At 36.1% G+C, this 27,752-nt stretch overlaps 3 protein-coding genes across 3 annotated transcripts; all 3 read left to right on the forward strand.

Annotated features, from left to right (window-relative positions):
- LOC135688842 (eukaryotic translation initiation factor 3 subunit E) lies at positions 1-15,037 on the forward strand. Its single transcript, XM_089109921.1, has 13 exons — positions 1-129; positions 4,445-4,504; positions 5,340-5,397; positions 5,878-5,995; positions 6,822-6,864; positions 7,277-7,381; positions 8,202-8,318; positions 8,707-8,831; positions 10,136-10,355; positions 11,903-12,012; positions 13,264-13,366; positions 14,161-14,310; positions 14,943-15,037. Exons 1-13 carry the CDS (start codon positions 40-42, stop codon positions 14,964-14,966), a joined length of 1,323 nt encoding a protein of 440 aa, XP_088966047.1. The 5' UTR covers positions 1-39; the 3' UTR covers positions 14,967-15,037.
- On the forward strand, positions 784-4,427 carry LOC135686853 (zinc finger BED domain-containing protein 4-like). Its single transcript, XM_065203219.2, has one exon. The coding sequence runs from the start codon at positions 2,052-2,054 to the stop codon at positions 2,955-2,957; it is 906 nt and encodes a 301-aa protein (XP_065059291.2). The 5' UTR covers positions 784-2,051; the 3' UTR covers positions 2,958-4,427.
- Positions 15,038-18,714: 3,677 nt separating the features above from the next.
- On the forward strand, positions 18,715-25,264 carry LOC135688814 (lysosomal-associated transmembrane protein 4A). Its single transcript, XM_065205839.2, has 7 exons — positions 18,715-18,955; positions 20,039-20,138; positions 21,114-21,190; positions 21,566-21,688; positions 22,150-22,245; positions 23,297-23,395; positions 24,949-25,264. Exons 1-7 carry the CDS (start codon positions 18,833-18,835, stop codon positions 25,024-25,026), a joined length of 696 nt encoding a protein of 231 aa, XP_065061911.1. The 5' UTR covers positions 18,715-18,832; the 3' UTR covers positions 25,027-25,264.
- Positions 25,265-27,752: the final 2,488 nt, after the last annotated feature.

Consider the following 27,752-nt stretch of genomic DNA (forward strand, 5'->3'; position numbering starts at 1 on the left):
AGCCTCTGCTTCGTTCTTTCCTTTCGAGAAACGTGCAAAATGGCGGAGTACGATCTTACGTCGAAGGTTGGGCAATATTTGGACAGACATTTAGTATTTCCGCTGATAGAGTTTCTTTCTGGAAAAAAGGTAACTGTTACGGCAATTTTTAAGACTTGTATGCTTTTTTAGATCATTCAATCGAGCGTGTGCATCCGTTCTGGCGTAGGCCAACAAAAATTTGCGTAGGCCAACATGCAGACTAAAGACTAAGTAAGAGGGCCCTCTTGTTGTAATATTTATTTTACATGAAAACAGGATTTAGCTGCTACATGTTAGCTGCGAGATTAAAATTTGGGTAACTTAAGTCTGGATAGTTGTACCTGAATCGCTATTGCTATGTTTTTAATTTAACTTTTCAAAGTAAATATTTAGACGTATTCCCCCGTGACAAACTGAGCTTATTCAAATTTCAAATATGCTCGGATGAAGAAAGTGTGACCAATTTTCGGTACCAAATTTTCATTGAAAAGCATCTGAAAAACCCAAGGTCTCGTTGAAATGCTGCAATTTCCAATCCAGGGTTAGTTTTTAACTTTGAATTTTGATTGATCATCTTTTTCAAGAAAATGTAGAATTTAAAGTGCTTCTAAGGTCAAAAAATAACTTTAATTTAAAAGATACATTTTATTCTGGATTCAATTCTTCTTTTCGAATTGCAATATCCCGTCTTATATCATTGCTATTGCTGTTAAGCGTTCGGCCTAAGCTACAAACAAAGCAAAGAATCTGTGATGTAATTAGGGGCCTAGAGACACATGGTTCGATCCACACAAAGGGCCATAGAGGTGGAGCTGACAATAATTTCAATGAATTAAATTTTCATTCGGTAACAACATCAAGTAAATAATGAAGCTAGATTAAATATATATAGAGAAAGCTAATTCATGAAGTCTAGTTCACTTTCCGCCCTCTGTGAGCTCTAAGCATGATCAAAATCATTTCTATGCGGCTAGGCCAAATCAAAACACCAGAGCAGACATTTTGTTATGGCGGCAGCTTTCTGACTCTGGTTAAAAACATGTTGAAATAAACGCTATCATTTCCTGGTTGTATTAAGTCTAAACATTCCTCGTCATGAACTTTGAATGTATAGCGAGAAGATCAAAGAGACCAATTCAGGGTTGCCAGATTGAATTGACCAATGAAGGCTAGACTGGTGAGCAATTTAAGCCAAAATGCTCATAAAAAGGCCAAATCAAAAACTTTCTCAAGAATCCATCCAGCCGGCACTGGCTATATTTCTACACTTGTGCCTGTTAGATAATTTCTTGAATTAGATAAGAATCTTACTTTTTTCCAAAACCCTTTGCTAATATCAAGATAATATTTAGGTTAGGTGATAAAATTTGAAATTTGGTTAACACTTTGTAGTTAAGTACTAATTATTCTATGAATGTAGTAATTACTTATTAATTTTAGACGTTCTGCTGAAAAGTCCAACAAGGTCAAATTTAAGTAATAAGCAAAAAACAATTTTTTCAGGCAATCTAAATCTCAAAACCAAAAATGAAAAATTTGGCCTAAAAAGCCAATCTGGCAACCCTGGACCAAATTTGTGAATTATATCATCCAGTCTTCCTGTTTCGTGATGACGAGCACTTTCATTTCAAATCTGTTTTCAAGGCGCTTTTTTTATCGTCGATCTTGTTTAGTTCTTGAAAATCCATTTTTAATCACTGTTTTCCAAAGGCAGATGCACTTTTTAAACAGTCTTTCTCTGCGATATTCTTTGAAAACTTCTGCTTTAACTTAAACCTGGTTTCCATATAGCCGTAAGAAGCCGTAATTTTGCTGCAGCCGTTGCCGGAGCCATTTTCTCGGCATGCCACGACCATTTCAACTTTAATCGAAACACCTCTCCCGGGAACGACTTGGAAAAAATTGAATCATTTTAACTTTTCTTGACACTACTGGCACAGTTAGCGTTATCTCGCAATACTTGAGGAACAATTGTTGCAGCACAAGATTCAGACGTTGCCATTTTAATTGATGGCTGCGGTACCAGGTTCATGGCAGATAGAAAATGGCAGAAAACTGCCGTCGGCCAGTTTACAGCTATATGGAAACCAGGCTTTATTACAAAAACTGGGCACTGGCTTGATGAAGATTTCAACTACAAGAGTGCTATGCTTAATGCCAGACATTTTCCAGGTGGGCATACTGGTGGATTAATTGAATCCAATTTAAATATCATGCTCGGTGAGTGGTCAATTGATCATAGCTCGGTAAGTGACCGTATTCAGATGATGGTTTGTGATGGTGCTTCAAATATAGCACTTGGTGCACGTCTCTCAGAGCTTGACAGCATTCACTGTTTCATGCATCGACTAAAATTATGCATAGAAAGTTCAATTCTCAGTCAAAGGTCAGTGAATGATATGTGTGCTAAAGCAAGAAAGATCGTGACGCACTTCCATCATTCTAGCCAGGCATGCACTACATTTAAGAACATACAAATTGAAAATGAATCAAAACAGCCACTGCTCCTCGTAAAGGATGTAAAAACGCACTGGAACAGTACATTTCTTATGCTACAGCGGCTGAGTATTTTAAAAGCTACAGTAAAACTGTATGCGGGGGACAATGAAATTCCTATGCTGACTGCCAGTGAGTGGCAGCTTATGGACAAAGTACTCCGTCTGTTACAGCCATTCTTTGAAATAACTAAGAAAGTTAGCAGCGAGCAGTCAATTTTATCAGCTGTTATTCCCGATGTTGCTGCTTTAGACAGGTATCTTACAAAGTATGCCACAAAATATTCTGGTGTTCATACACTGAAAGAGGAGTTTCGACAAGAACTCAAGCAGAGATTTTTCTCTCCTAACAAGCAGGAACTTGATGTTACATCCAGCAAACCATACGTAGTCAGTACTCTTTTGGACCCAAATTCTTTAAGGGAAGTTCCTGTCAGTTAAATCCCTAAGCAATGGGCGGATCATGCTGCGAGAAGACATGAGAAAAGCAGCTTTAGTGCTAAAGTTTGCTGAAGAAAAGGGTGACAATAAAGACAATACAGAAGAAAAAAATTGCGCACCAGGGCATAAGAAAAAGAAATTGGAGACACTACAGGAAGAGATTCACTACGACTTTTTGGCATGCTATGACGAAATTTCAAAGCAGAATGACCATGTTTTGGGGTCTGATGATGATGAAGGTGACAATGACTTCTTACTGGAAACCATTGTTAGGAAAAAGACGTCCCACATTCTGTTCTAGCTGCAGAACTTGAGAGGTATGTCAACATGCCATGCATACCATCCATACCGGAAAGTCCTTTCCTTTGGTGGAAGCAGCATAAAACTACCTTCCCCCATATTGCCTAGCTAGCTCAACAATTTTTATCAATGCCAGCATCTAGTGTTTGTTCGGAGCGGCTTTTTTGAAGAGAAGCGATCAAGATTTCTTCCAAGGAATGGCGAGAAGTTGCTTTTCTTGCATCACAACCTGGGATGTTTGTAGCTTTTGATGTTTGACTGTTTTTATGTTTGACTGCCGATTGGGACGCTTTTTTTTTATTTTTTTAAAATTACGCTCAAATTTGTTCTATTGCTTTTAATTTTTGTCGCTCTTTGTATTTATACTTATATAACTTGTTTTCTCTAGAAATTTTCTTAGTTATGATTAAAATTCTGGAAAATCCGGCAACTGGCCAGATTTTTGGAACAAATCCAGCCAGAACCGGATTTTTAAAAAATCAGCGATCCGGCCTACCAGATATCCGGTACATCCCTAAGCAACACCTACTGACGTCACTGGAGGCATGCTTTGTTTAGCATATTCACATTCTATCCTCAGAAATAGTCTAATTCATCGAAATCAGCAAAAGATTTCACATTAGTTTCCAACAAAAAAACATGTTGTGATTTTTGGACCTTAGAAGCACTTTAAAGATAGTTTAACTGCAGAAGCTGATATGTAAGAGTTGGCATTGGCTGTGGACTACACTTTGCATCAACCTAATCTGATAGTTGTTTGGTTTTTAAAATATCAATGCCCCTTGAAGAAGTATGCCAGACTAAATGCATAATATAGAACGCTGAAGTACAGAATAGTGTACGTCAATATTGAATTGCTTTAACTGAAAATTCTTTTTGAAAATTCCTAAATGAAACTATTTGAAAGTATAAAGCTAAAGGGGTTTCATCCTTTAGCTAATTCACTTGTTTGCTGATTTTAATTGTCTCTTGGGACATGCCTAATCACATTTTTCCGCAGATACGTTTTTGCCTGATTAAATAACATTCATCTGACTGTTTTAATTAAATCTGTCAAATATGAAAGGTTTGCAAACAGCTCAGGGCTATTTATATCGTTTGGCAAGTTAAAAGCGTACTGGAGACATATTCTAACTAATCCAAACAAGTTTAAAAAACCTTATTAGTAATATTTATTTTTTATTTAGATCTATGATGAAGATGAGCTACTTCAAGGAAAAATTGATCTTTTACAAGATACAAATATGGTAAGTAAGAAGTAACGTATTCTAAGATTTATCAAGAACACCAAAAATGTTTCTGCAGAAGAGATATGGAATTTGAATATATTTAGATAGAGGTTTTGTTAGGTTTTATTTGTTTAAAGTTTGAAATTTTTGTGAGATTTTGTGCTTAATATTTATTGTTTTTTTCAGAAATTTCAGAGATTCAATACAGTTTTAGTTTTTTTACCAATCAATTTGAATACTGAAAAAGAAAGAAAATTAATTATGAATTGCAAAAAAATATAAGCAAAATATTCAACAGGATTGTAATTAAAGTGACTGTTGTAGCTCTCTAAATAGACTAGGAAAAGATCCCAGTAAAGGTAAATAAAACGTGAATTAAATCAAATATTGAATTAATGCAAACATTTGCCAGACTTGTTCTACAGAAATCAAGACACTTAATCTTAATCTTTGTTCAGTTTTTGGGCACTTAATCAAGAAAAATTTTTGAATATGGGTCAAGGCAGTTTGCTTTGATTCCTGAGAGTGAATGCCTTTTGTTGTCATTATTTTTAGACTTTTCCAGGTTTCCTTTCTGTTTCTCCTTCTTCTAAGCAAAAGATCCGATTCTCATGATAAATTTCATGTTACAAGAATTTCAGTTGAGAAGAGAAATCTTATGACTATATTGTCATTTACAATCTCAAATCAATTTCTGATTAATGCAAACATTTAAAAATTTTTTAATGAACCTCAAAAGACTACCCTTTAAAAATTACAGCCATATCTTTAAAATTGTTACCTCAGATCTAGTAAAATATCAGCCTCTCATGATATTTATTTCAAAAAATGGTGCTACTGTATTTTTTGTAAGGTTGACTTTGCCATGGATGAGTACAAAAGACTACACGAAGTAGAGGAGGTTCCTGAAGGTTAATACTTTTTTATACTTTCAATATTCTTTATACTTTTATATTTTCAGTTATAGAAATGTCACTATATAGAATTGTACAATATTTCCTTGAAAATTCCTTTTTTATCTTTCATTTGTGCTTTTGATTAATACCTTTTTGTACTAGAAACAAATCTTTTACAATTTAGAATAAAAAATGCATTGCAAAACTGCAATAGAATCTAGGAAATTATATCTTGATTAAAAAATTAGTTCTATTGGTTTGGAATTAGTTTGGAAGATGTTTCTATCAAATGGAAATCTAGCAAATCAGATCCCCCTGACGTATTTCCTTGAAGCTTTTAAAGCCATTCTTTAAACCATGCGTCAATAATTATGTTAATAAGGTCAACATTCTAGACTATCTGGAATGCTCTTTCCTTAGGCATTGTGAATGGTGCTTTCATTCTGAAATTTTTCAGTTGCAAGGCTATTTGACACAGTAGTTTCTCATTTATAGCAATGGTTAAGAAACGTGAAGTTGTTGTTCAGAACTTGAAAGAATTGATCGTGAAGATCGAATTAGTCACGGCTGCACTGGAAAGTGATGATTTTAAAAACTTTACTCAAACAACAAGGTGTGAAAATTTATGAAACAATTTTAAAATTAATAGATTAGTCTGCTTGCTTTTTTATTTAATTGTTATTATTTTGGTTGCTTTTATAAGTATTATGATTTGTTTTATTTGATTTCATGCAAGTCATTGCATGTTTATAAATGAAAGCCTGTGCAATCCAATTTTCAAGTGTGTTTTTCTCTCTGAGCATAAGTATTTCACTTGATATATAATAAGAGCACATCAGACAGACTCAAAACTTACTATTTTCATTTGCTTAATTACTTTTGTTTATAAAAATACTTCTGATGACTGACGGTCGTATTTAGCATCAGACTCTAAGCAACAACCTTTTACTGCCCCGACCTGTAAATCACCAAGTATTGAAAGACAGACTAGTTAGCAGCCATTTGCTATAAAAAACGTCTGTAGAAGACACCATACCATTCCATGACAGGGAGGAAGCTTAATTTCTTTAATATGTGGATATTTGGAGCTGAATGATTTGCATACAAGGAGAAAAGAAGTAAGCTGGATGACAGAGGTACAAAAGGAATTTTTCTATGATATGATAAGAGCAGTCAGCAGTAAGATATTTTGGTCATTAAGCTATTCTTGGTTCTGATTCACATACTTCAGCACAGCGGTAAAGGGCAAAAAACAACTTGGACATTTCGTTTCTATAAAAAGAAAGTGACCCAATAAACTCTAGACCTTTCAGTAAGATGCTTTCTGAAGTGTGACACTCAGAGATGCTTCCCGAAACATTATACTTTCATTGTAAGCTTTGATTTGAGTTGCTGGATGCATCCAGTTCTATTTAATTATTTCGTTGTGTTTTTTACAGAGATGGAAGAGCACTGTTTGAATATCTGAAAACCAACTTTAATGTAAGTGATCAAACTATCGCTCGCCTCAACATTTTCATTTTACATTACTTCTATCTGCATTTAAATTTTATTTTGATTTTTAACTTCGATTCACTTAATTTTCACCACACAGTCTTCCAGAAGTGGAAATTCAATTTTTAGGTGGAAGGGCAAAATCTCCAAAATCTAGCGAATTTGCCGAAAAATGACAAATTTTACCGATAAAAGCACAGAAAATCGTGTTTTAACAGAAAACTTATCGAAATCTTGGAGGCTCTGATCCCCCCCCCACACCTCTGCAATGTCCACCCCTGCAGTCTCCAGTTGCAGCGTCTGTAGGCATGAGAACCCTTTCACTGCTACTTAGCGAAATTAAGAAAAATGTTTTTAGCAGATTCTGCTTTTGCTGTATTAATCGTTAATTATATTCTAGATCACACGAGAAATGGTAGAGGATTTGTACAACTATGCCAAGATTCAATACGAATGTGGCAACTATGAGGAGGCAACGGAATATCTCTATATTTACAAAGTCTTGGTGGGTTAATTAGTTTTTGTTGAACTCATAATCGAAACGTTAAGAGTAGAAACTTGTAGGAGTAGCATTGCGAAATATGATTGTTGAATTGAATGAATTGAATTACGTTCTTTATTGAATTGAATGACATGCAATTGAATTACGCTCTTTGTTTAATATGTTCGTAGAAACTAAACGAATGAAGCATAGAATAAAGGTATGATAGAAAAAGGGGATGATAGTATTGGAGATAAAGATGAACATACATTATCGTGCCTAAATTCTTAACACAGATTATTTATATAAAGTCAATTAGTTTCAATGTGGAATGAATGTTTTGAGTGATGTTTTTTGAGAACAACAACCTCGCCGTTTTAAACAGTAGGAATTGCCCCCCCCCCCCCAAGTCCGCTCACTGATAAAATTCAGAGGATGTATTGTAGTATATATATTAGGTCTGTCAATGCTCACGAGTAACATGCCTGTCTCCACTTCCTTGGTTTCAACAGAAAATACATTTTAAATGTGGAGAAAGGCATCCGTCTTCTAAATACTAAACTATACTACTAAAAGGCTTGATTGGGGCACGTGTGGCCCAGCTCCTGTGACAGAAAAATGACGTAAATTTTGGGAAAAGCATTAGAATTCTAGAAATTTGAAATACAAGTCTTTTTACCCATGTTAGAATTTACGTTTTTCTTTTTGCGGAACTTTATAAGACTCTGAACTCCGCGGCCTTGTCCTCAACCTCATCTTTTTTTTGTCAACCAAACAAGCCTAGGTAGCAAAGTTTTTTGCTGAAAGATTTTGGTTTAAAGTAATTCTGTATATTCCAAAACAGGATGAGAAAAACAGCTTAAGTGCAATGTGGGGTCGACTTGCGTCAGAAATCCTGCTTCAGCACTGGGACCCAGCCATGGAAGAGTTTTCCAGACTGAAAGAAGTTATCGACGGTGATGTATGTAAATATTTATCCACTGTTTGCTTTTTCTAAACAATAATTAGTAAGATTTGTCATCCCTTTTCTTTCTGATGGCTGAAATTATGATGCATCTGATGTTTTTCGTTAAATTATAGAAAGAATTATCAGATTCCTGAAGCTACAATATATAGAAATAGTGCTTTCAAATAAGACCGCACTGTGAACATTAAAGCCAATCAAATTGTTTGTTTACATTTTCACAAGCCAATTAAAATGCACGAATGAATCTGATCTTAGGAGAAAGTAGCATTTGATCGGATCCAACGTTTACTCTTTACGCAAACGTGATCATATGTCACATTACATTCAAATCAATGTTTTAATGTTGTCGTTATTATTTAAAATCATCATGTTTTCTTTGCAGTCGTTTTCTTCTCCGCTGAAGCTGTTGCAGCAGCGCACATGGCTGATACACTGGAGCCTGTTTATCTTCTTCAACCACCCAAAAGGCCGAGATAAACTTATCGAAATGTTCCTTTACCAACCACAGTAAGATCATTTATAATGTAATGAGAGAAGGTGTATCATAAACATTTTCATCCAATTCTGATTTGTTAGAAAAATCAATATTTAGATTTTTTGAAATTTTACCACATTTCCAAAAAGAACACCATAGAATACTACTAAATGTAAACAATCAGTTTAATGTGGCAAAATTGGTTGGGGTTTGGCCAGACAAAGATTTGAAGTTTGCTAACGGATTACTGTTATTTTAGCTCAGTTCATTATGTTGTGAACAGAGACAAAATTACAGTGATTTGACGCTTGAAGCCTGTGCTCATGTGGCCATTTCTCAGCCCATTCGTAACTGATTTGGCACATTAAGAGATATAATTATCTTCCAGGCAAAGGGATCCAAATTTAAAAAGAAAAACTTTTGTGACGACATTGCTCAAGGATTTTTCTAAACCTATCATCTCGAGACTTATAAGAGCCATTTCACGTAAACTATTTGGAGATTTTATCTTATGAATAGTTTAAGATAAATTTCACAGTCAAATTTCGCTTGAGAATCGACGGATTTCGGAATGCTGTGCTCGTAAAACACTGTGTTTTAATAGGAGTGCAATCTACCTTAATATCAACATTGTACATTGCGACTATTCCATTTCATGGCTGCAGAACTCTTGAATCGTATAGGTTGAGACATCATCTTTCCACCTCGCTGAATTTAATCGATATTTGAAGTGACAATCGAGCTCTCTGATATTGCCCTAACTGTATTAAGTTAAAGTGTAAATTGGAAATTTTTTAAAAACCCTCTTTGCATCCCTTTGTTGTTGACCCTCTGGGCATAGATGTTGAACGAATTTTATTAAGAATGAATCAAGCAAATTCAACACAAAGGAAGTTGTAGGAATTTTTGGGAAGTTGAAAGCCTTGCAGTCTTACAAATGCCACCTGATATTTAATGTCCTACGGAATTTTGGTAAAAACCCATGCAATAGTGTACCTAGGCTCTACGTTTCATTACATTTTGTATTTTTGTATTTGTGTTTTTTTCTGCCTGGCATTTAACGGTAGTTTTCGGACACGGAAAGTTATGCTTATCGAGCAGGACCCTGTTCCTTCCTTTTGATGCGACCACACCTCGTGGTTCCTGGATTTCCAGGAGGCTGGACACCCTCACTGTAAATAAAAGTTTGTTCATGTAAGACACACGTTCCCCGACCCTTAGATATGTAGTCCGTGACCTTAATCGCTAAGCCATCCTTGCAAATTAGGATACTGGCACACCTGGTATGTTACATATTAGAATTTCTTATGGACTGTCTCTGCTATTTTCTCTACAGATACCTCAATGCTCTGCAAACCACTTGTCCACATATTTTACGTTATTTGACCACGGCTGTTATTACAAGCAAAAACAGAAGACAGCTGTTGAAGGACCTCGTGAAAGTCATCCAGCAAGAGTCGTACACATACCGGGATCCCATCACAGAGTTCATCGAATGCTTGTATGTCAACTTCGATTTTGACGGTGCACAGAAAAAACTTCGAGAATGCGAACAGGTTTGAGCTTTGTTTATTGCTTACGTCATTGCATAGGACCTTGGTTTATAATCATCTGCTTATTTGAGTTAGTAGACAATGTGTTAATACCAACTGAGTTAGGATCTCAACTGTCAAAGGACCGGAGTTGTAAACTTCTGTGAATTTTCCTCATTTTGTAGCATGTTTATTCTAATAGCTACAAATTTTTCAAACTTATTCATACATTTCCCTGCTGGTTGCCATCGGGCTTTTTCGGGTAAAACCTGCCATTTCAGTCGGAACATTTGTTTTTTGCAATTTGCTCGTTTCTCGCAAATGCTTTTTCATAAAAGTATGTCAAAATTGAAACGATGGAAGGATGAAGGCAGCAAATTTACTTGACAATAATTGTCCATATCTTAAGAGTATTTTCTTAGTTAAAGGAAAATAGGGCGACATTTTGATGCAGTACTATTGAAAGCAGTAAATGTAACAGTAGTTGTGAGTCACGCGCCATATTCAAAGATGTTATTGGCCCACGCCCTTTTTAAGGCTGGGTTAGGCCCTGGGGGGGGGGGTACCTTAACATGTTTGAAGGTATGGGGACGTGCAATTATTTAGAGTTACCTTTTTTCTGAAAAGTGCAGAATTATCGGTATCAGTTTTTGAAATATGTGCGGAACTATGGGTACCATTTGAAGTAACATGCAGAAATATGGGTACCATTTTGTGAAAATATCGCAAAATTATTAGGAGGGAGATTTAGCATTAACAGAATGAATGTCCAGTTAGAAATAAACGTATGAAATATGTGTTATATTGATATTTTGGGGCAAAGGACATGCAAAATTTGTTTAATGATTTTTATGTGCTTTAAAAATTTTATTTGCTTTGCGGAATTATGGGTATAGTTTTCATCATGTTTGCAGAATTATGGGTGACATTTTTTCAGACATTTGCGGAATTATGGGTCCAAATTTTGAACCAAAATGGCACGCCCCCGTTTAAAATCAGGCTTAGTTTACCCCCTGAAGTTAGGCCCTTCTTAAAGAAAATTGATAGATCATTTTCAAGAGTCTGTAACTGATACTGAATCGTGTCTGCTTGTGTCTTAAATTATCAAAAAAGGGAGTTTGAAAAAGAATAACTAATGGATTAAGCCAAATAATTACATTGTAATCGTCTATAGATGCTAGGCACTTCACGGATGTGTTAATTTTTGTCACCCATGCTATAATTTCAAAGCTGACGTTGTACCTACGTCAGATGGTTAGCACATAACCTACTTTGCCAGTGCATAACGATTGATATCAGAATGACGTTGCCGCAGCGCCAAATCAAAAAGCAGTATATCTTAATAAACTCAGGTGACAACGTAAATTCCCATTGGCTGCATTATACAATGGGCATTGTTACACTGTCCAATTGGCAACATGGAAGTAGTTATCCGCAATTTCTCAGTTATAGATACGCCATAGAGCCAATTTTTAAGGTGAACGGTTGAATGACAGTGCTTTTGATAATATGAACTCTATGTATGATGACATTCGTTAGTTGAAAACAGTTTTTTCTTGAATATTTTGCAGGTTCTTGTAAATGATTTCTTCTTGATCGCATGTCGTGATGATTTCATTGAAAATGCCCGTCTCTTCATCTTTGAGACATTTTGCCGTATTCATCAGTGTATCAGTATTAGGTATGTTAGTAAACCATTCATTCACTTTCTGTCAATTTTATTGCGTAATACTTTGATTATTTCACTGGATTTGTTGTATCAATTCTTTTGTTCTGGCACTTAATTATTCAATAGTCTCACCAGGCACGTAGTTTAGTTAGGCAGAATTTAATTCATGTCTAAAAAAATCTCATCAGTTGCCAAACTGCATATTTTCTACAAAGTTTCTTTTGAAGAACTACGTGTCCATAATCTACTATATTTGCTCGTTGCAAAACTAAATTTTACTGTTGGTTCTCTTCCCAATTTGTTGACATATTATTTAAAGATATTAATTATTGCCCTAAACTTGAATTGCTGTAAAATCATCGTTATAAGTGACAAGGACACAATCAAAACCATGATGCTCAAACTGGAGGGCAACTGCGACGACACTGATAAATTACCCGCAATTGAATATTTAATACCCAAGAGTAATTGACTGAATTACCCAAGAGTTACACATAATTACTTTACTATTGAATATTTGTTTAAAACCAAACGGGAGTAGTTCAAATAAGTTGGTACTCTTATGTTTTAAACTGCCTAACTGCAACTTTTAAACAACTCATGTTCTTGTGCATTTCATTGTGAGTTTATTCTGCCGTTATCCGTAGCCGTGCAGCCGTAGTTGCAATCTTTTTCATACAACTAGGTCTCTCCACAATTTGTGCCGTTCTTGTTGCATCATTTATTCAATTTTCTAATCCATTTTTTGTTGTCAAGCCAGTTCTTATTTGGGCGTTTTATGGCCTGTTCCTTGTACATTTCCGTGAATTATCGTCTTTGGTAAAGCCCTGGCCAAACGAATAAAACATCGGCGTTAAACATCATCCAACATTGTTGCATAAAACATGCTTTATTCGTTTGGCCACCATGTTTAACGATGTTTTACGATGTTTTACGAATGTTTTATTCGTTTGGCCAGGCCTTAAATCTAATTCTTTACCGTGGCATGTGACATAGCCAAACAATTTAAACCACGTTTGTTTATTTTCAGAATGTAGTGTTTCTTTCCTGTTACGGTTTTGGATAGCTAATCAATAACAGTCCCGTTTTTCTGTGCCATGTACAGTATTTAAATGATCTTTCGGTAGCATTTCATTCCAAATGGGTTAATTCTTTTCACTGACTCTGCATCCGTAACTGTCAGTCATCGTAGACATCACTGTAGCTCTCAAGGTTCACTTTGGAAAGGCCTATTTTAATGCTCAATGTTTACATCGTTTACAGTATGCTTGCAGAGAAGCTTAACATGACACCAGAAGACGCCGAAAAATGGATTGTAAATTTGATTCGAAATGCTACGCTTGATGCTAAAATCGATTCAAAAGAGGTAGGTTATGAGTTGGAAAATATGTGTGATTGTTATGCTCTGAGATTTTACTTTTTAAATACCTGGCTTTGCAAGGCGTTACTAGACAACATCGGCTGTAAACAGTGAATGTACAATGTTAACAATGTAATGTATTTATGATTTTTATTTAGATGTGACAAGTATTCTGTGGCAGCAAGAACCTGGTGACACGTTATTATCCGCTAGATGTTATTCCAGTCTCGGGTTTTAAGTTACCAAATATAAACAGAGCAGTATAAAAAAAACACAGCATTTCTGGTGCAGAAAAATACGTTGATAACAAGGAACTGAAAAATGTTGGCAGAAAGTCAGAAACGAATAATTAGTAAACCTGAAATGTTGCTGGGTAGAAATTAAATACCTTCTGTGTACGAGGGTGTTTACTATTGGTGATGTCTAACTTTTAGAGAGGGAATATGCAAAATTGTATAATAGATGTAGATTTAGCTTCGCTATCGCACCTTTGTCGAAAAAACAACTGATTTTCGACAGACTTTGGTGAGGAAGAAACGGAGGAAGAAGCATTGATATAGTGGATAATAGTGCTTTTGATATTGTTTATCCAGTATAATGAAAATTACTGTTTTACCGTTATGTCATAGATTACTCGATGCCGAATAGGCAGTCCTGTACCCGCTTTTTGCTTCTTGATCGCATTAAGCGTGTAACTCTGAGTGGCAACTTAGAATCTTTCTGTTCTGTACACCAAAAGCGTTTATTCAATGTCTTCATGTCAACTGTTGTTTTTACAAAGCCTGTTTATTTCTTGATAGGGCCATGTTGTCATGGGTACCCAAGCAGCCTCGGTCCAACAACAAGTTATAGAGAAAACGAAGTCGACAGTTCAGAAGACACAGCATCTGATGCTGAATATGGCAAAGAGGCTTGCGCCACCCGCCCACCAAGTCCAAGAACCGTTTGCGGTAATTATTGCCAATCGTCTTTTTTGGTTTCGAAACATATAAAACCCATGCAATCATCCGGAAACATCATTTTACGCAAAGCCATTACATCATTTTGAAAGCACAGCTGTTGAGACGTAGCGTAAATAAGTCAAAAACCAAAATGTTTTTCCTCAGTGTTACAAGCCTCTTACTAGGCAGGAGCGGACACCACTTGGTCAGATATTGGGGGGAGGGCAAGCCTATTGCTTTGCTAAGATGACATCACATATTAACATCGTTTTAGAACAAAGACTGTTGTCTTCCGAAATATTGGGGGGCACCTAAGATCTGCCTTTGTTATTTCTTTCTCAGATGTATACAGAGCAGAGGCGGACACTTGATCAAATATTGGGGGGCAAGCCTATTGTTTTAATAAGATGACGTCACATGTCCCATTGCTCTAGAACAAAAGACCATTGTCCTTTAAAGTATTGGGGGGCGGTCGCCCCCTCCCCTCGCCCCCCAAGTGTCCGCTACTGATACAGAGCTGAGAAGAGTTTTCTAAAAAAAGAATAGTTGAAAATGAATATGTATTACTTTTGTGCATAGATGCTGTTGAAATTCAGTTTCGTGTATTTTCGTCACAGTCATTGAATTTCTTTTGTTTTCAGATGGTATGGAGCACGGACATGTGAAGAGCATCATAACTCGGTTGAATAGACGAAATGTACTATTTATTTTCGAAGTGTTCATTAAATCTCTTTAACATCTGGTGTTTCTTTGAAAAAGTCCCAACATAAATGTATATTATGACGAGACTACTTTTAAAAGACCTTGTGTAAAGGACGATTACACTTCTTGATTTGATAGAGGGTCAAGGGCTTGTGTCTTTAGCAACATTTTCTCTTTCGCAAAAACTTGACGGAGTTACTCTTGCACCCCGCTTTGCAAGGGTTCCATCCTCGGCCTGAGTTTTATTGGATGAGGTTAACCTTGGTTTTATTTCTGTCTGGTTTTGAAATGGAAACCTTAAGTAGTATCCCGAAATACAAGTAAAATACTTTCAATGTGAAATGATATCATGTCTCCACCGAGATTAGGGAGTCCGCTTTTCGAAAAAATGCATCTAAGTTTAATGGCTCCATCAAGAATAATAAATATGTGCAAAAAGTGAACGTGAAAACTAAGAATGATAAACTGTTTTGAAAATAAGGGGAACTTCTGTGATTTTTGAGCGTGGACTAGGGCATTTCAGTGGCTCCCGAAGTTAACAACACTGATTTTCACACTTAACGCGATCATTTTGCAACTATTATTTTACTACCTATTTTGGTGTTATTTATTATCAAGTTAGTTAAAATCAAGTCGTAACATCGTCAATATTTCGGTCTAATGTTTCGACACTTGCTTGCACTGTGACCATCAGCACAATTCAGTGCCAACCAACTCACAATCTTTTGAAGTACGTTGCATCGGTTTTGGCTCTTTAAGATACTTATTTTGGTGGAAATACAATCTTTGTCATATAATCTCATTTCATATTCCTTTTGAAACTCGACCTTAGGAAAAATATTTAACCTCATCTTTAGGAATGAGAGCTGTCCTGTATGACAATCGTAAGTTTTCTTTATCAACAAACTTACATAGGTATACAATGGGGGGGGGGGCTTATTCGAAGATGGGGGCTTATTTAGCAACAGCCAAAAATATTGCCAGGTGTCGGGGAATATTTCCCTTCTCTTTGCTGAATCTTTTGTTGAAAGGACTTAAGAACATTTTAGAAAAGAGACGACAATTTCATTTGTCGACCAAAACTGAACGTGCCTTCTTGCCATGTGACTACATATATTTCGAATCACATGGCATACAATTATGTCAATGCCACGACTCTGAGTAACATTCCGTGACACAAGGGTAAATTTTCTTCCAAGTTAAAATGTACAAGAAGGAAGAAACGCAAGATATGCTGTCCACCGGATTCGATGAATGTTGCAATGCGTAATACGAAGGTAATAGCCAGGAACAAAGCAACACGACGATGAGAGTCTGATGGAGTGAAATAGAATTTTATTTCATCCTATTTATTTCAAAATTTCTTACTATTACCTAAATTTTCTTCCTCTATTCGAGGCTGGTCAAAATGCTTAAAAATGCAAATGTATAGGGAAAGACCTATATCTGTCGGGGCAATACCTCAGCCCATAAGAGCTTATTCGTGGATGGGGGCCTATTTTGCAAAAATTACTCAAAAATTAGAAAAACAGAAAAACATATGGATTTTTTTCGGGGGCCAGTGAGTTTTCACAATAACATGGTCGTTGTTTTGCCCCTACTGTGTTATTTTTAGATAAGGAGGATATTTATCTGTGTTGGTTCGACTTGATGCGCTTAAGTCAAACCCAGGACCCTTGAACTGCGAATCGTATTTTGAAGAGAGACTAAAATGCGATGATTGTGGATTTGCCTAATTTAAGGTCGCCACCATGGTTGGCGTCAAAAATTTTAGGTTATGTAGATCCAGGTATGACCAGAAACAGCATCTAACATAAATTTTAACAGGAGAAAATCCAAGGCAATATTCTTGAAATTTTTTATAACTAGGTTCCAAAGTTTTTTGCTATTTTTAATTTTGATATGAAAAATGAAGGGTCTTGCAAAGCTTTAGAAAAACCTTACTTATGTAAAACCACTTAAAAGTGGGTTTTATCAACATGAGTTCGTTGTAGGCAGAAATGCTCAAAAATACGGCAGCGGCGGATAAAATCAAAATTCTTTTTTTTACGGCAATAATTCGACTAACGACTGAAAACAACAAGTTCGACAAATAACGGCACGGCTTTAACAGGCACAAAAAAACTAGCAACAGAGCTTCTAGCAGTACGGCAAAAGTTTCGACAAGACTAAACCTAACTTATAAAACAACCCTTTGTATACCCTTAGCAGAACCTTGAGGTAATAATTACGTAATGCAAAAAAACATATTTACAGCGCTGATGCAATCACAGCACAATGATGCAATTGTCACGTGACATTATCCGTAAGGGAACCCTGTATGATAACACTTAGCATAGCTGCGAATAATCATATTTCTTGCATTTGAATGAAAGTAAAATAAGAAAGAAAAAGAAAAGAAAAATAAATAAAAACAAATGCTGCCCCACACACTACAAAGCATGAACATGAACTACCTACATGAACTAAAGAAAACTCAGAAGGGGAGGAAGAGGTGAGACCATGCTGTGTATGTCAACGCCCAGTTGAAATAAATGATAGTTGTGTTTGGAAATCATGTCTTAAGTTTCTTTTACTCTTTAAACTCTGTCAAAGCAGTGAAATATTACGCTATAAAGCGTTCAAATTAAAGCATTCAAAGGTAACTGAGAAGAATACACGTTCTTTTTATAAGAAACCGGTTTTTAAGAAACCTAGCACTAGAGCCCCAAAAATTTAAGAAACTTTTAGAACTCAATCAATATTTTTAAGAAACTCCGAAAAAAATAAGATGACTTTCTGAGCCGGAAAATAATAGGTCAACAATCCATTTTGCTTGACTTAAATTTGCCAACAGATGGTTTAATTCAAAACTAAAGAATGCCGTGTCCTGTTTGAAGAGCAAAGCGAAGACTGTATAAATGAAGTAGACATGATTTTGCTCAATAATTGACGTTTATCCTTGGGCCTAATGGCATAAAATTTTAAGTATTATTATCGCTTTATAGGCTGTTCCCGTATTACAACAATTTAAGCACACTGTACCGGGTGTCTCGATTAAAAGTACCTCTGTTTCCATAAGAATAATGAACAAGAGATACGTTATCAAATCTTACTGTTGTGTTATAAATTTTAATACAATTAATATGCGAGTGAAAGCGCAAAATTTGATGCTAAATGCTTATCTAAAAATAAGAAACTTTTAAGAAACTTTTAGTACTAGAAACTGGTGAAAAATTAAGAAACTTTAAAATTACGAAAAATTAAGGAGCCAAGCCAGGTTTCTTATAAAAAACGTGTAAAATACAAAACTAAATCGAATTCCAATTTTTTAAAGTGTAAGCCAGAAGCATTTGAGAGGTAAAAGTATTCGGTGGGCCGTATAAAATCTTGTCGAGGGCCGGAGTTGGTCCGCAGGCCAGAGGTTAAGAATGGCTGTTGTACGCCGTTCATTTTGTTTATTATTTGATCTAGATTAAATCCCTTGAGATGGTTTTTATGGGTGAAACCAAGAACATGAAAAATTAATCTAGCAATTCGATAGCCAACTTCCTTATTTTCCAGCGGGGCTGAGCCCCCCAAATTTTGGTCAGGAGGGGCTCGAGCCCTGGAGCCCCCCCCCAGGTCTGCGCCTATCGTTGAGCTAAGTGACGTTACGTTGATGAGTTGATGGCTGTTTTGCTGTGGAGGAATTACGATGTAACATTTGCATTATGGGATTGTTAAAAGGCCTGGGAACGAGTTAGATCAGAAAACTTTTGGAACGGGAAGGGTTGTTTACAAGAATTGTTGAACAGCTGTTGAAAATTAGAAGTTTTAAAGACCCCGTTACGTCTACGAACCAGTAGATATGATGAAAGAGGACGAGCCAATCGTTCTTGATCGGCTGCGAGAGCCAGAAGCAGCTCCAAGACCATGCTGCTGCTGTTTGGATGTTCGAATCGGGACCATTCTCATTGGCCTATTCAATTTGGTAAGTCATGGCAACACAAAAAGTTCTTCGATAATAATGTTGAAATTCTGATAAAGATGGAATACGATATTTTTATATTGTCGTTAAAATAGATTTTGAATTCTTTTTAACAAAATTTTGCTCGATGGAATAGTCAGTGAGCGAGGAAAATCATCGAAAAACACTGTTTTGAATTCGATGTGGCAACTCGAAACTCCGACGATGGTTGTGATGTAACTTGGCATCTTCCGCTAGTCTTTTCTGGAAAGGTCATAGAATGAATTAATGCTAATAATTTTATTCAAGGGCTTAAATTACTGGATCCCTAAATAGACATTGATCTCAATTAATGTGGTTGATCTATTTCACTTTGTATAAAAATGGCATCTGGTTATTTTTCGTGACGGTCGAGTTCTGAAATTCAATTTCCCGTTATGGGGTGCTGCGCGGTTCCTTGAACTTTTTTTATTGCCATGCAGTACTGCTTTCAGTAGATGATTCGGTAGTTCCTGAATTTTTCAATGAAATGTAAAATTGAAGAAACAAAATATATTTCAAAACTATAAAGTTTAAAATGGCAATTAAATAAAGGCCAAGATAATATTCAAATTCCGTGTAATATATACTAAATTTCTATGGTATTTATGCTTAGCAAAATTTACTTTTCTTAGAAGAAATTCCTGTTCTCGGAAATATTTTTCAGTATCTTTGTAGTTCATTTAATGATGTATTGCTGTATTGCTTTTGTTCTTATTGACTTATGTTCCTTAAAATGTTATTTTTTTGTTTCAAAAACAACTTACAAAGACAACATTTAAACACAGAATTATTCTCAATTTTCTTATAACATTCCAGACTTATGTTAAAAACCTTAGCTTTACAAGTGTATTCTAAGGTCACTTAAACTTGACAGAGTTGCTTGTCCACCAACTGTGAAATCCATTTAATGAAAAGTTAACAATGTAACCCTGTTTTGACTGTTGAATTTCTTTCTGCATACAGTAATCTTTTTTAGTAAAGAATAAACTATGCTGACCTTTGTAAATCTCCAAATTGAAGCCTTGTTGAATTGACTCTGTATTGCTTCTTTTTTATAATCAACAGGTATTCCATTCAGCCAGCTTCATCATTGCCTCCCAAGTCATGGCTCATCCTAAGGTGTACAGAGATGAATATGCGGAGTTTGGTTCTCACAGAATGGAAGGTAATGAATCTTCAGAATTTTATCTGCTCTATTTCACTGCAATTTTCCAGGACACTTAGCACATCATTTTGTTTTATCCTTATTTGATACCCTTATTTGAATATAGATAGTGAAATTTAAGTGAAATTGTACTAGAAAAAATATTGAGAATGTTAACAATTAAGAATAGCTCATTATAAATAATTTTACTTAAATTCTTAGTTATATTCTATAATATTGTATATATAGCATCAGGGACGCCGGGGGGGGTAGGGGGGTCAACTGCCCCTGTTGCCTTTTTATAGGAGGGGCGAGGGGGCTAAAGTGCCCTTTTCATTGCTCTTGATGCCGGCCTTTTGTATATCAAAGATATTAATAAGATATCCTGCTCTATTTATGAGGACGTTTCTCAAAACTTGTAAAGAAATATCTTATGCCAAAATTATCTGATTTTTAAGATATCGGCAGAAGATCGAAACAAAATGATGGTTAAGAAAGAATTCTTGGTAGCTGGGTATTAATATTCAAATGCCCTTTTACTCAAGACTGCCCCCCCTTGCCCCTTGGTCGCTCCAGCATCCCTGTATAGCATGCAAAGTAACCTTATTTTAAGCCTACTTTATTGTGAAGGACTTGTTATCATTGTAATATTCAGATGGTGACAGACAGGCCTATCAACATTTTGTCCATTAAAATTGTAATTTCCAAGTTCCCTGTTAATTGCTCTTAGGGAAGAGTTACTCTGTACACCAGAGTGCAAAGTATTTTTTGTGCACAGGGAATTATTTTCTGCCGCTTATGCTTGCACGGTAAAAATTTATATACTTATTGTAACAAGGGTTAAATTTTCATGAAATCTTCTATCAGCTAATTTCCTGCCAAACGCTTATATATTATAGCAAGATAATGATTAAAATATTTGATGCACTAAGTATATATATATATTAATTTTGAAGTATTTATTTGAACTTTAAAGATGTTTTTTTACATTTTTAGGAGATAATTTTGTTGGGATGAGCCTTGCCTTCTTCTCTTTCCTCATCACAGTCTTGTTGATTTATGGTGCTTTGATGGTAAGTCTGTTTCATTGATGCAATATATATGTTATTCTATTCAAGTATAACTTAATATTATGCATGCTGTTTGATGATAGGAGATTCAGAATGCAGTTTTGAAATCTTCTTAGGAAAAGTGTCTGAATTTTGAGTGCTTTTTTCATTTTTATTGCTAGAAGCAAACAAGATTAAATAGTATAAATACCGTCTTATATATAAAATATATAATATTTTTTCAAATACTGATGTTTTCTTACAAAAGTCCTAGAAAATAATGAGACTCTGAGGATTGTATATGGAGCTTAGCTCGTTGGAAATACAGTTTGCTCTGCAGAAATTCAGCTGCGTTAGTCAGAATATGCCAATGAAATGTAACAACCTTTCTCTTATCAGCGTAAACCTGGCCTCATCTTGCCATTCTTTGCCATTCAAGTGTTTGATGTTGTTTTGTTCATACTTGGGGCAGCTGGTGCCATTACATACGGACCTGCTCTGAAAATAAAACTTGAGAATTGTGTATGTATCTTGCTATTATACTTACCTAGATATTGGAAAGGTTATCTTAATCGTAGGCATTACATTTCTTAATTCATCATTAATTGTTTTCTGGTTGCACATCATTTCTTGTTGATGAACTTTAAGACAAATAAGGTTGTATTACTTCAGTGTGTATTACTGCTAATTTCAGAAATTAGTAAACTCTGGTATAGCTGTCAAATATTGTCAGATAAAAAAACTTTTCTATTGGGACAATATTTTCTATACCCAAAGAGCTTTTACCTCATCTATAGGGCTTAGGTTACATCAATGGTTAGGCCCACTGAGAAGTAAGGCAAAGATGCGTTAAAACCTTGCTATTATGTTTAATGAGTTGTATTTTAAGATATGTTGAAAATTTGTTTTTTCAAAGCTATTTCAAATTTTGTATTACCAAAAGAGTATTTAGTATCGTATTTTGGCATATTTTTTCTCTTTAGCCCTCCTTCTTGTACAAAAATGAAGTCTCCCGCATGTCAGTTCACTCCTTTATGTTTGCCTTGGTTTTCACTTGCCTTTTGGTGATGCTTTTCAAGGTAGGTAATGAGCACCAATCAATTTGGTACTAATTTTCTTTTAATATTATTATTCTGGCAATTTAGTCTCCCATTATAACTTTTTTCATTGTAAATTTTTCATAGACATGTTGACAACCGTTGCTTCTGTTTTGGACAGGAGAAAGCATCTTTAAAAAAAGTATTTTGCTTGGTTTTAGAAAGGTTGAATTCTTTCACTAAACTAAACGAACATGTTATGCTGGCTCTTATCCCCCCCCCCTTCCTTTCATGAAAATCTTTTTTCCTATTTTCAATATATTTGGACCATCTTTATTTTTTGTGTGTCCTCCTCTCTATTCTAACTTCAAGTTTATATTCAAAACTAAGCACAATCCACTGTTTGTCCCCCTCAAACCCAGAGACTGCTGGAAAGGGAATGGGTGCAGGGGTCTATGGGGGCTTTAGCCCCCACCCAATAATTTCCAAAATGTACTTAAAACCATACAACAACCGCCCTGCTCTTGATTTTTAGCATGTTTAGCCCCCTCAAACGTTTTAGCCCCCCATTTTTGAATTTGCTCTGCGATCCTTGCTCAAACCACCTTTTAGCAATATTTCTTCAGCACTCAAGGAACCACGTGGTCTTGCATTATTATTATGTAATCTACATATAATCACTGCAATGGAACAATCGTTGAACCAGCGTATTAATGCACAATAAATTTCAATGCTGCAATAAATCACCTTTCGCTGCAATAAATTACAGAGTCAAATAAGGGTAACGAGTGGAAATTTGGTTTTATTACTTCGGATGTGGGAATTGAAATTTTAGGCGGATTTGACTGGGAAATTAATTCTGGGACTTGTATTGAATGTTTGGAGTTTGCACCTTGCTGCCAAGAGGTTTGAACACTGCATACTGGTAAAAGGAACTTTCCTTTCGAATAACTCGGATAAAGAACCTCCATCAAGACCCTCACAGTGAGAGAGAATAATGTAATATTATTACCTGCTTTAAAAAGAGTATCTTTGCATGCTTATAGAATAATCAGCTTCATTCACTCAATCACCGTTCTATTTAAAATTTCAGGTGTATTTGATGTCATGTGTCTGGGAGTGTTACAATTTTGTCAAGCGCCAAATTGAGCGTCGTTCTCAAATAGATTTTTATCCAAGTATGCTTGATATGGTGAGTTATTTTATCAGAGTTGTCTTTCACGAGCAGGTACTTTTCCTTGTAAATCATATGAATTCTGAATTTTCGCCCATGCTTATATTAGCAATCCCTATGATTGACATTTACAGATCATCGACAGATGTTATCGACTCGTGTGCGTTTGTTGTCATTGTTTCCGAGAATGCATGTAGTCCTCTATTTGCCGTGTATTACAAAGAATGTATCTTTTCACGGACGTATGTATGCTGGCCGGTTCAAAGATTTTGTTGCTTTGCGCGTCACAGTTTGCACAATGCATGCCAAAAGCCCTGCAACTCTAATATCTCTTTTCAAACGTACTTTTTTCGTGCGGCTTGTCTGATATTTCCCTCAAATATCAACATTGTTATGGGGTGAAGAAGTGCGAAAGTAATTTTATTTGGGGGACGAAAAACAAATAAATTAATCGCGAATTGGTCGGTTTTACCAAGTAATTTGGACAAGTATTGTAAGAACAATTCCAGATTCAATACCTTATGAAAATCCCACAACAACAAGTGCGAACTAGTAGATTTGTTCTTTCTCTGGAGGTTTTTTGTGAGGGCCTTAGATGGAGCGGAAGAAATGCTACTAATGCACCAATTCCCGTAAATGGTTCTCTCATTAGTAATCCACCACCGCATATAAAAGGACCATCTTACGCGTAGGCAATCAGGGCTGGAAAATGTGCGCGACCACGCCACCGCCGGTCGGAGGCACACTTTTAATTTCTGGCATTACAACGGAGGCACTTTTTGAAATTATGTCAAAGTGTTTTTTACAATTTTATATTTAATTTTTTGATTAAAATAACGGAACATTCTACGGTTTCACTTGAGAATTTGTCACTAATATAAGCATGCGTCTTAAAATCTTGATAACGATACTGAATGTCCACATATCTGTTTATAAACCTTATTCAATCTTGTGACAAGGTAAGTGCACCCGAAACAGATAACTGATAAAACAGGTAACTGTCGTACTTTCGAATTTTCCGCATTTTTGCACGTCTTGAAGTTAAGTGCCGGTCATATGCTCTCGACTTTTTACATTACATTGCTTGACATTTTGCTGCCAAGCAGAGCAAATTAAATTGTAGCGACCATTTGGAGAACGAATGACCTCAATCGGTAAATTATAGCAGCAAGGCCGCTTCGCACTGAAGGCGCTTCTACGTCATAGGCCAAGACCAAATCAAAACAATGTAGGTCAATCTGCGAAGTCCAATGGCGGCCTTTACTATCGAGTCCTCCAAGTTTATCTGTAGCTCAAAAAATGCCTATTGTCAATCTATGAAATTCAGTTTTTCATTCTAAAAGTATTTTTCTCTACTCTAAAGAAGTTTTACGAAAAAATAATGGAAAGCAGCTTTTATCCACCATGAATTCCTCGCTGCTTTGAACTAGTTATCGAACAATAGAATTCCATAATGGCGTCACGAACTCGGCGAACTCGATGTTGCTAAGGACCGTTGGTGGCTCTGCGCCTCCTGCATTATGCTACTGCGCGTACGAATTCAAATCTTATGTAAGGATTTTTTCCCGTAGCCTGAACTGCCAAACTACGAAGAGGCAATGAAGATGCCAAAAGAGATGCCACCTCCATACTCAACCAATCACAATTGAGTATGTGCTGCATTACGTAACAACTTAAGATGCTTAAACAAGTAGCAAAATATCATAGCAACTGGTAAATAACTACTTAAGATGTATTTGATAAACTCTGTATGTCATTATTATTATCACTATTATTAATTTGTTGGTTTAGTTTATTTGGAGACTAGATATCAAATCGATATTTGGTGGGAAATTGGCGATGGGACTGTAAGCTTTGGTTTGGAAATGATTTGCCAATATTGTGGAAGGAAGTGGATTCTGTTTTTTTAACAAATACCTTGATTTGTGTTTGTGTGTCAAGATTTCTGCTTTTAGGGACGTAGGTAGCTGAAAGATTTTGCCCATCTACCCGCGTTTTTACGCGGTCAACTTGCCTTTCCAACCGTTTTAGCAATCCGCATGCATCAATCAAGCGCCAGTTGACGAGACGCAGCGCGGGAAATCTGAAATTCAGATTCGTCTTAATATTTGAAGAGTTGGTGGTGCAGTTTGACAGTGATCCTCTATTTGGGCAATGACAATACCCCTTCCCCCTGCGAAGAATACCTCGCAGATAGAGTTCGGGATATCATATAGCCAAGTTGAGTTGAAATTGATATGGGGTTATTCATTTTTGTAAAATGGAAGGGGATTGGGATTTTAAAGATTAAAGTGCAATTGATGGTGTAGTATAACGTTTTCTAATGCCGGGGTCTGAAAGAAAGCATAGTTTGTTTTTGAAGAAATAAAACAGTGGTTGGCAGGGCAATTGCTTTTCTAGTTGATGCGAAATGGCCCTGGTGTTTAATGCCTCGCATGTACATACAATGCCTGCCAAACTACACAACGTCCCCCCACCCCTTCCCTATACAATGTTGTACTCCGACTAGAAATAGACAGCAAATGTAGTTTGGACCGAGATTATGTAACCGATGTTTAGCGACATGCTCATCTTCCTTCCCAACATTTGGGAGGGTGAGGAGGTCTGGTGGAGGATCTGTCTACTTGAAATAGGGAAATGGACTGAAAAATAATCATTTATTACGATTGCAATCTCTGTGTTCCAACTGCTTTTGGCGACCATTGTAGAAGAAATCCCTTTTTGATGTGAGGTTCTTTAGGGAAGTTCATAAAGACAAAAAATTTAGGGTTTTATGCGACTTTGTTTTTCGATTTATTCGGATAGTTTTGATGTTAGGTTTAGGTTGTCCGAAAATGATGAACCCAAAAAAGAAATTTCTTCGATTTTCTTTTTGAAGCATTTTTAAGGACTGGCTGGAATGATTTTATTTACGTTACAAGAAGGTAAATCCTTGAATTGCAAGTTATTTGAAGTCAGTTGCTGCTGTATATTTGCTGATAAACAATCTTTACGAATCAAAGAAGATTTCAGGCTGTATCCAGAGTACGTTAACATCACAGTTCAATGTGCACAAAATAATATGCAAGTCAACTTTCGTCACTGCCAGTGTTCGCCATTTGTGTTCTGTCTCATCGCACACATGCAGTCTGTCTTGCTTCTGGAAAACGCCCCTTATTCGTGTTATTATTTCCCTTGAAAAGCGAGATGTGACAAAGAAATCGCTGTCCTTATCGCAGGGAACCAGTGAAAATAGTCAAGGATTTACTTGTAGCAGAATTTTGTGATATTGTCTTTTCAAGGCATCCTGAACAAAGTTTAGAATGACAGAGTCAACAAAGGCCAGGTAGGCTACTTCACGTGGAAGAGAGAACCATCTTAGCCACGTAGTGTTGTGTGGAGGAGGCATTTACAGTCACCGTATAACAATCACATGGTGTACGCATCATGCGAACTAAATTCTGGATTGTTATAGACTGATGGTCTGCTATCATCAAACATGAATAACCCAATGTTTGTCCAGTTCTTTGGCGCTGAATTCAGAAATTAGGATAATTTGCATTCTTCATGTAGTGTTTGCACACCTCTGATAATATTGGCAAAGTTTGCAACAGAAAAAGATAGAAATGGCCGATCCAATATTTAAACAGAAACAAAGGGAGAAAGTATGATAAATTCTGCGGAGTTAGAACTACAGCGCTAACTGGGTTTTAATCAAATAGGTAATATAACTAGCTTTATCGAGCTTGAAAAAGCTTAGGCGTGCCCTTATGGTATGGCCTAAGTCGGTGTGTTGGAATCAGAACTGACTCAAAGCCATACGGTATGCAAGAAAGGAGGATGAAGTGTTGTGTTTGTATTCCCTTTAACCAGGCAGTCAATTTACCGCAAAGCTCGTTGTGATCTGAGCTGGTGATATCTGAATACTGAATAAGGGGGCAAAACGTATTTTATATGGGTATTTTTAGTAATGGACACAAAGGAAAGGGATTTTAGTAAAAACTGACATCCTTGGTGGTTTAGACGCGACGCACAATTATTGCAGCATGGTTTCATTTCACTTGAGAAATTCTCAGCTTTGGGTGGTGCAGTTTTGCAGAAGCAATTTAATGTAATATTTTAAGCCTTCTACTGTTAAAACCTCCATGAACGGGATCTTTCAAATAGCAGGCAGATAATTTTGTTCATTTTTGCAGATAAAATCTTTTAGACGTAGCTTTGACAACATACCGTTACCGTTACGCTTCATTGACGCGAGACGAATTTTACGCGCGAAACGAATTTTTCGCCACGAATTTCTTAGCTGCGAATTTTTCTCTCGAATTCGAAGTTCAATTTACACTGGCAGAAATTTTTATGCGAATTCGCTGTGAGTATTACAAAAGAATATAGCGAC

This window comes from Rhopilema esculentum, chromosome 9 (genome assembly GCF_057945365.1).
Source record: "Rhopilema esculentum isolate cy_ngs chromosome 9, ASM5794536v1, whole genome shotgun sequence".
NCBI classification, from domain to species: Eukaryota; Metazoa; Cnidaria; class Scyphozoa; order Rhizostomeae; family Rhizostomatidae; genus Rhopilema; species Rhopilema esculentum.

Excerpts from the sequence above, each read along its gene's own strand:
- LOC135688842 (XM_089109921.1), top strand. The coding sequence starts at position 40 with ATGGCGGAGTACGATCTTACGTCGAAGGTTGGGCAATATTTGGACAGA. Across the intron at positions 4,505-5,339 it reads TTTTACAAGATACAAATATG|GTTGACTTTGCCATGGATGA; the intron begins GTAAGTAAGAAG and ends ATTTTTTGTAAG. Across the intron at positions 10,356-11,902 it reads AACTTCGAGAATGCGAACAG|GTTCTTGTAAATGATTTCTT; the intron begins GTTTGAGCTTTG and ends AATATTTTGCAG.
- LOC135686853 (XM_065203219.2), top strand. The coding sequence starts at position 2,052 with ATGGCAGATAGAAAATGGCAGAAAACTGCCGTCGGCCAGTTTACAGCT.
- LOC135688814 (XM_065205839.2), top strand. The coding sequence starts at position 18,833 with ATGATGAAAGAGGACGAGCCAATCGTTCTTGATCGGCTGCGAGAGCCA. Across the intron at positions 18,956-20,038 it reads TCATTGGCCTATTCAATTTG|GTATTCCATTCAGCCAGCTT; the intron begins GTAAGTCATGGC and ends TATAATCAACAG. Across the intron at positions 21,191-21,565 it reads TGATTTATGGTGCTTTGATG|CGTAAACCTGGCCTCATCTT; the intron begins GTAAGTCTGTTT and ends TTCTCTTATCAG.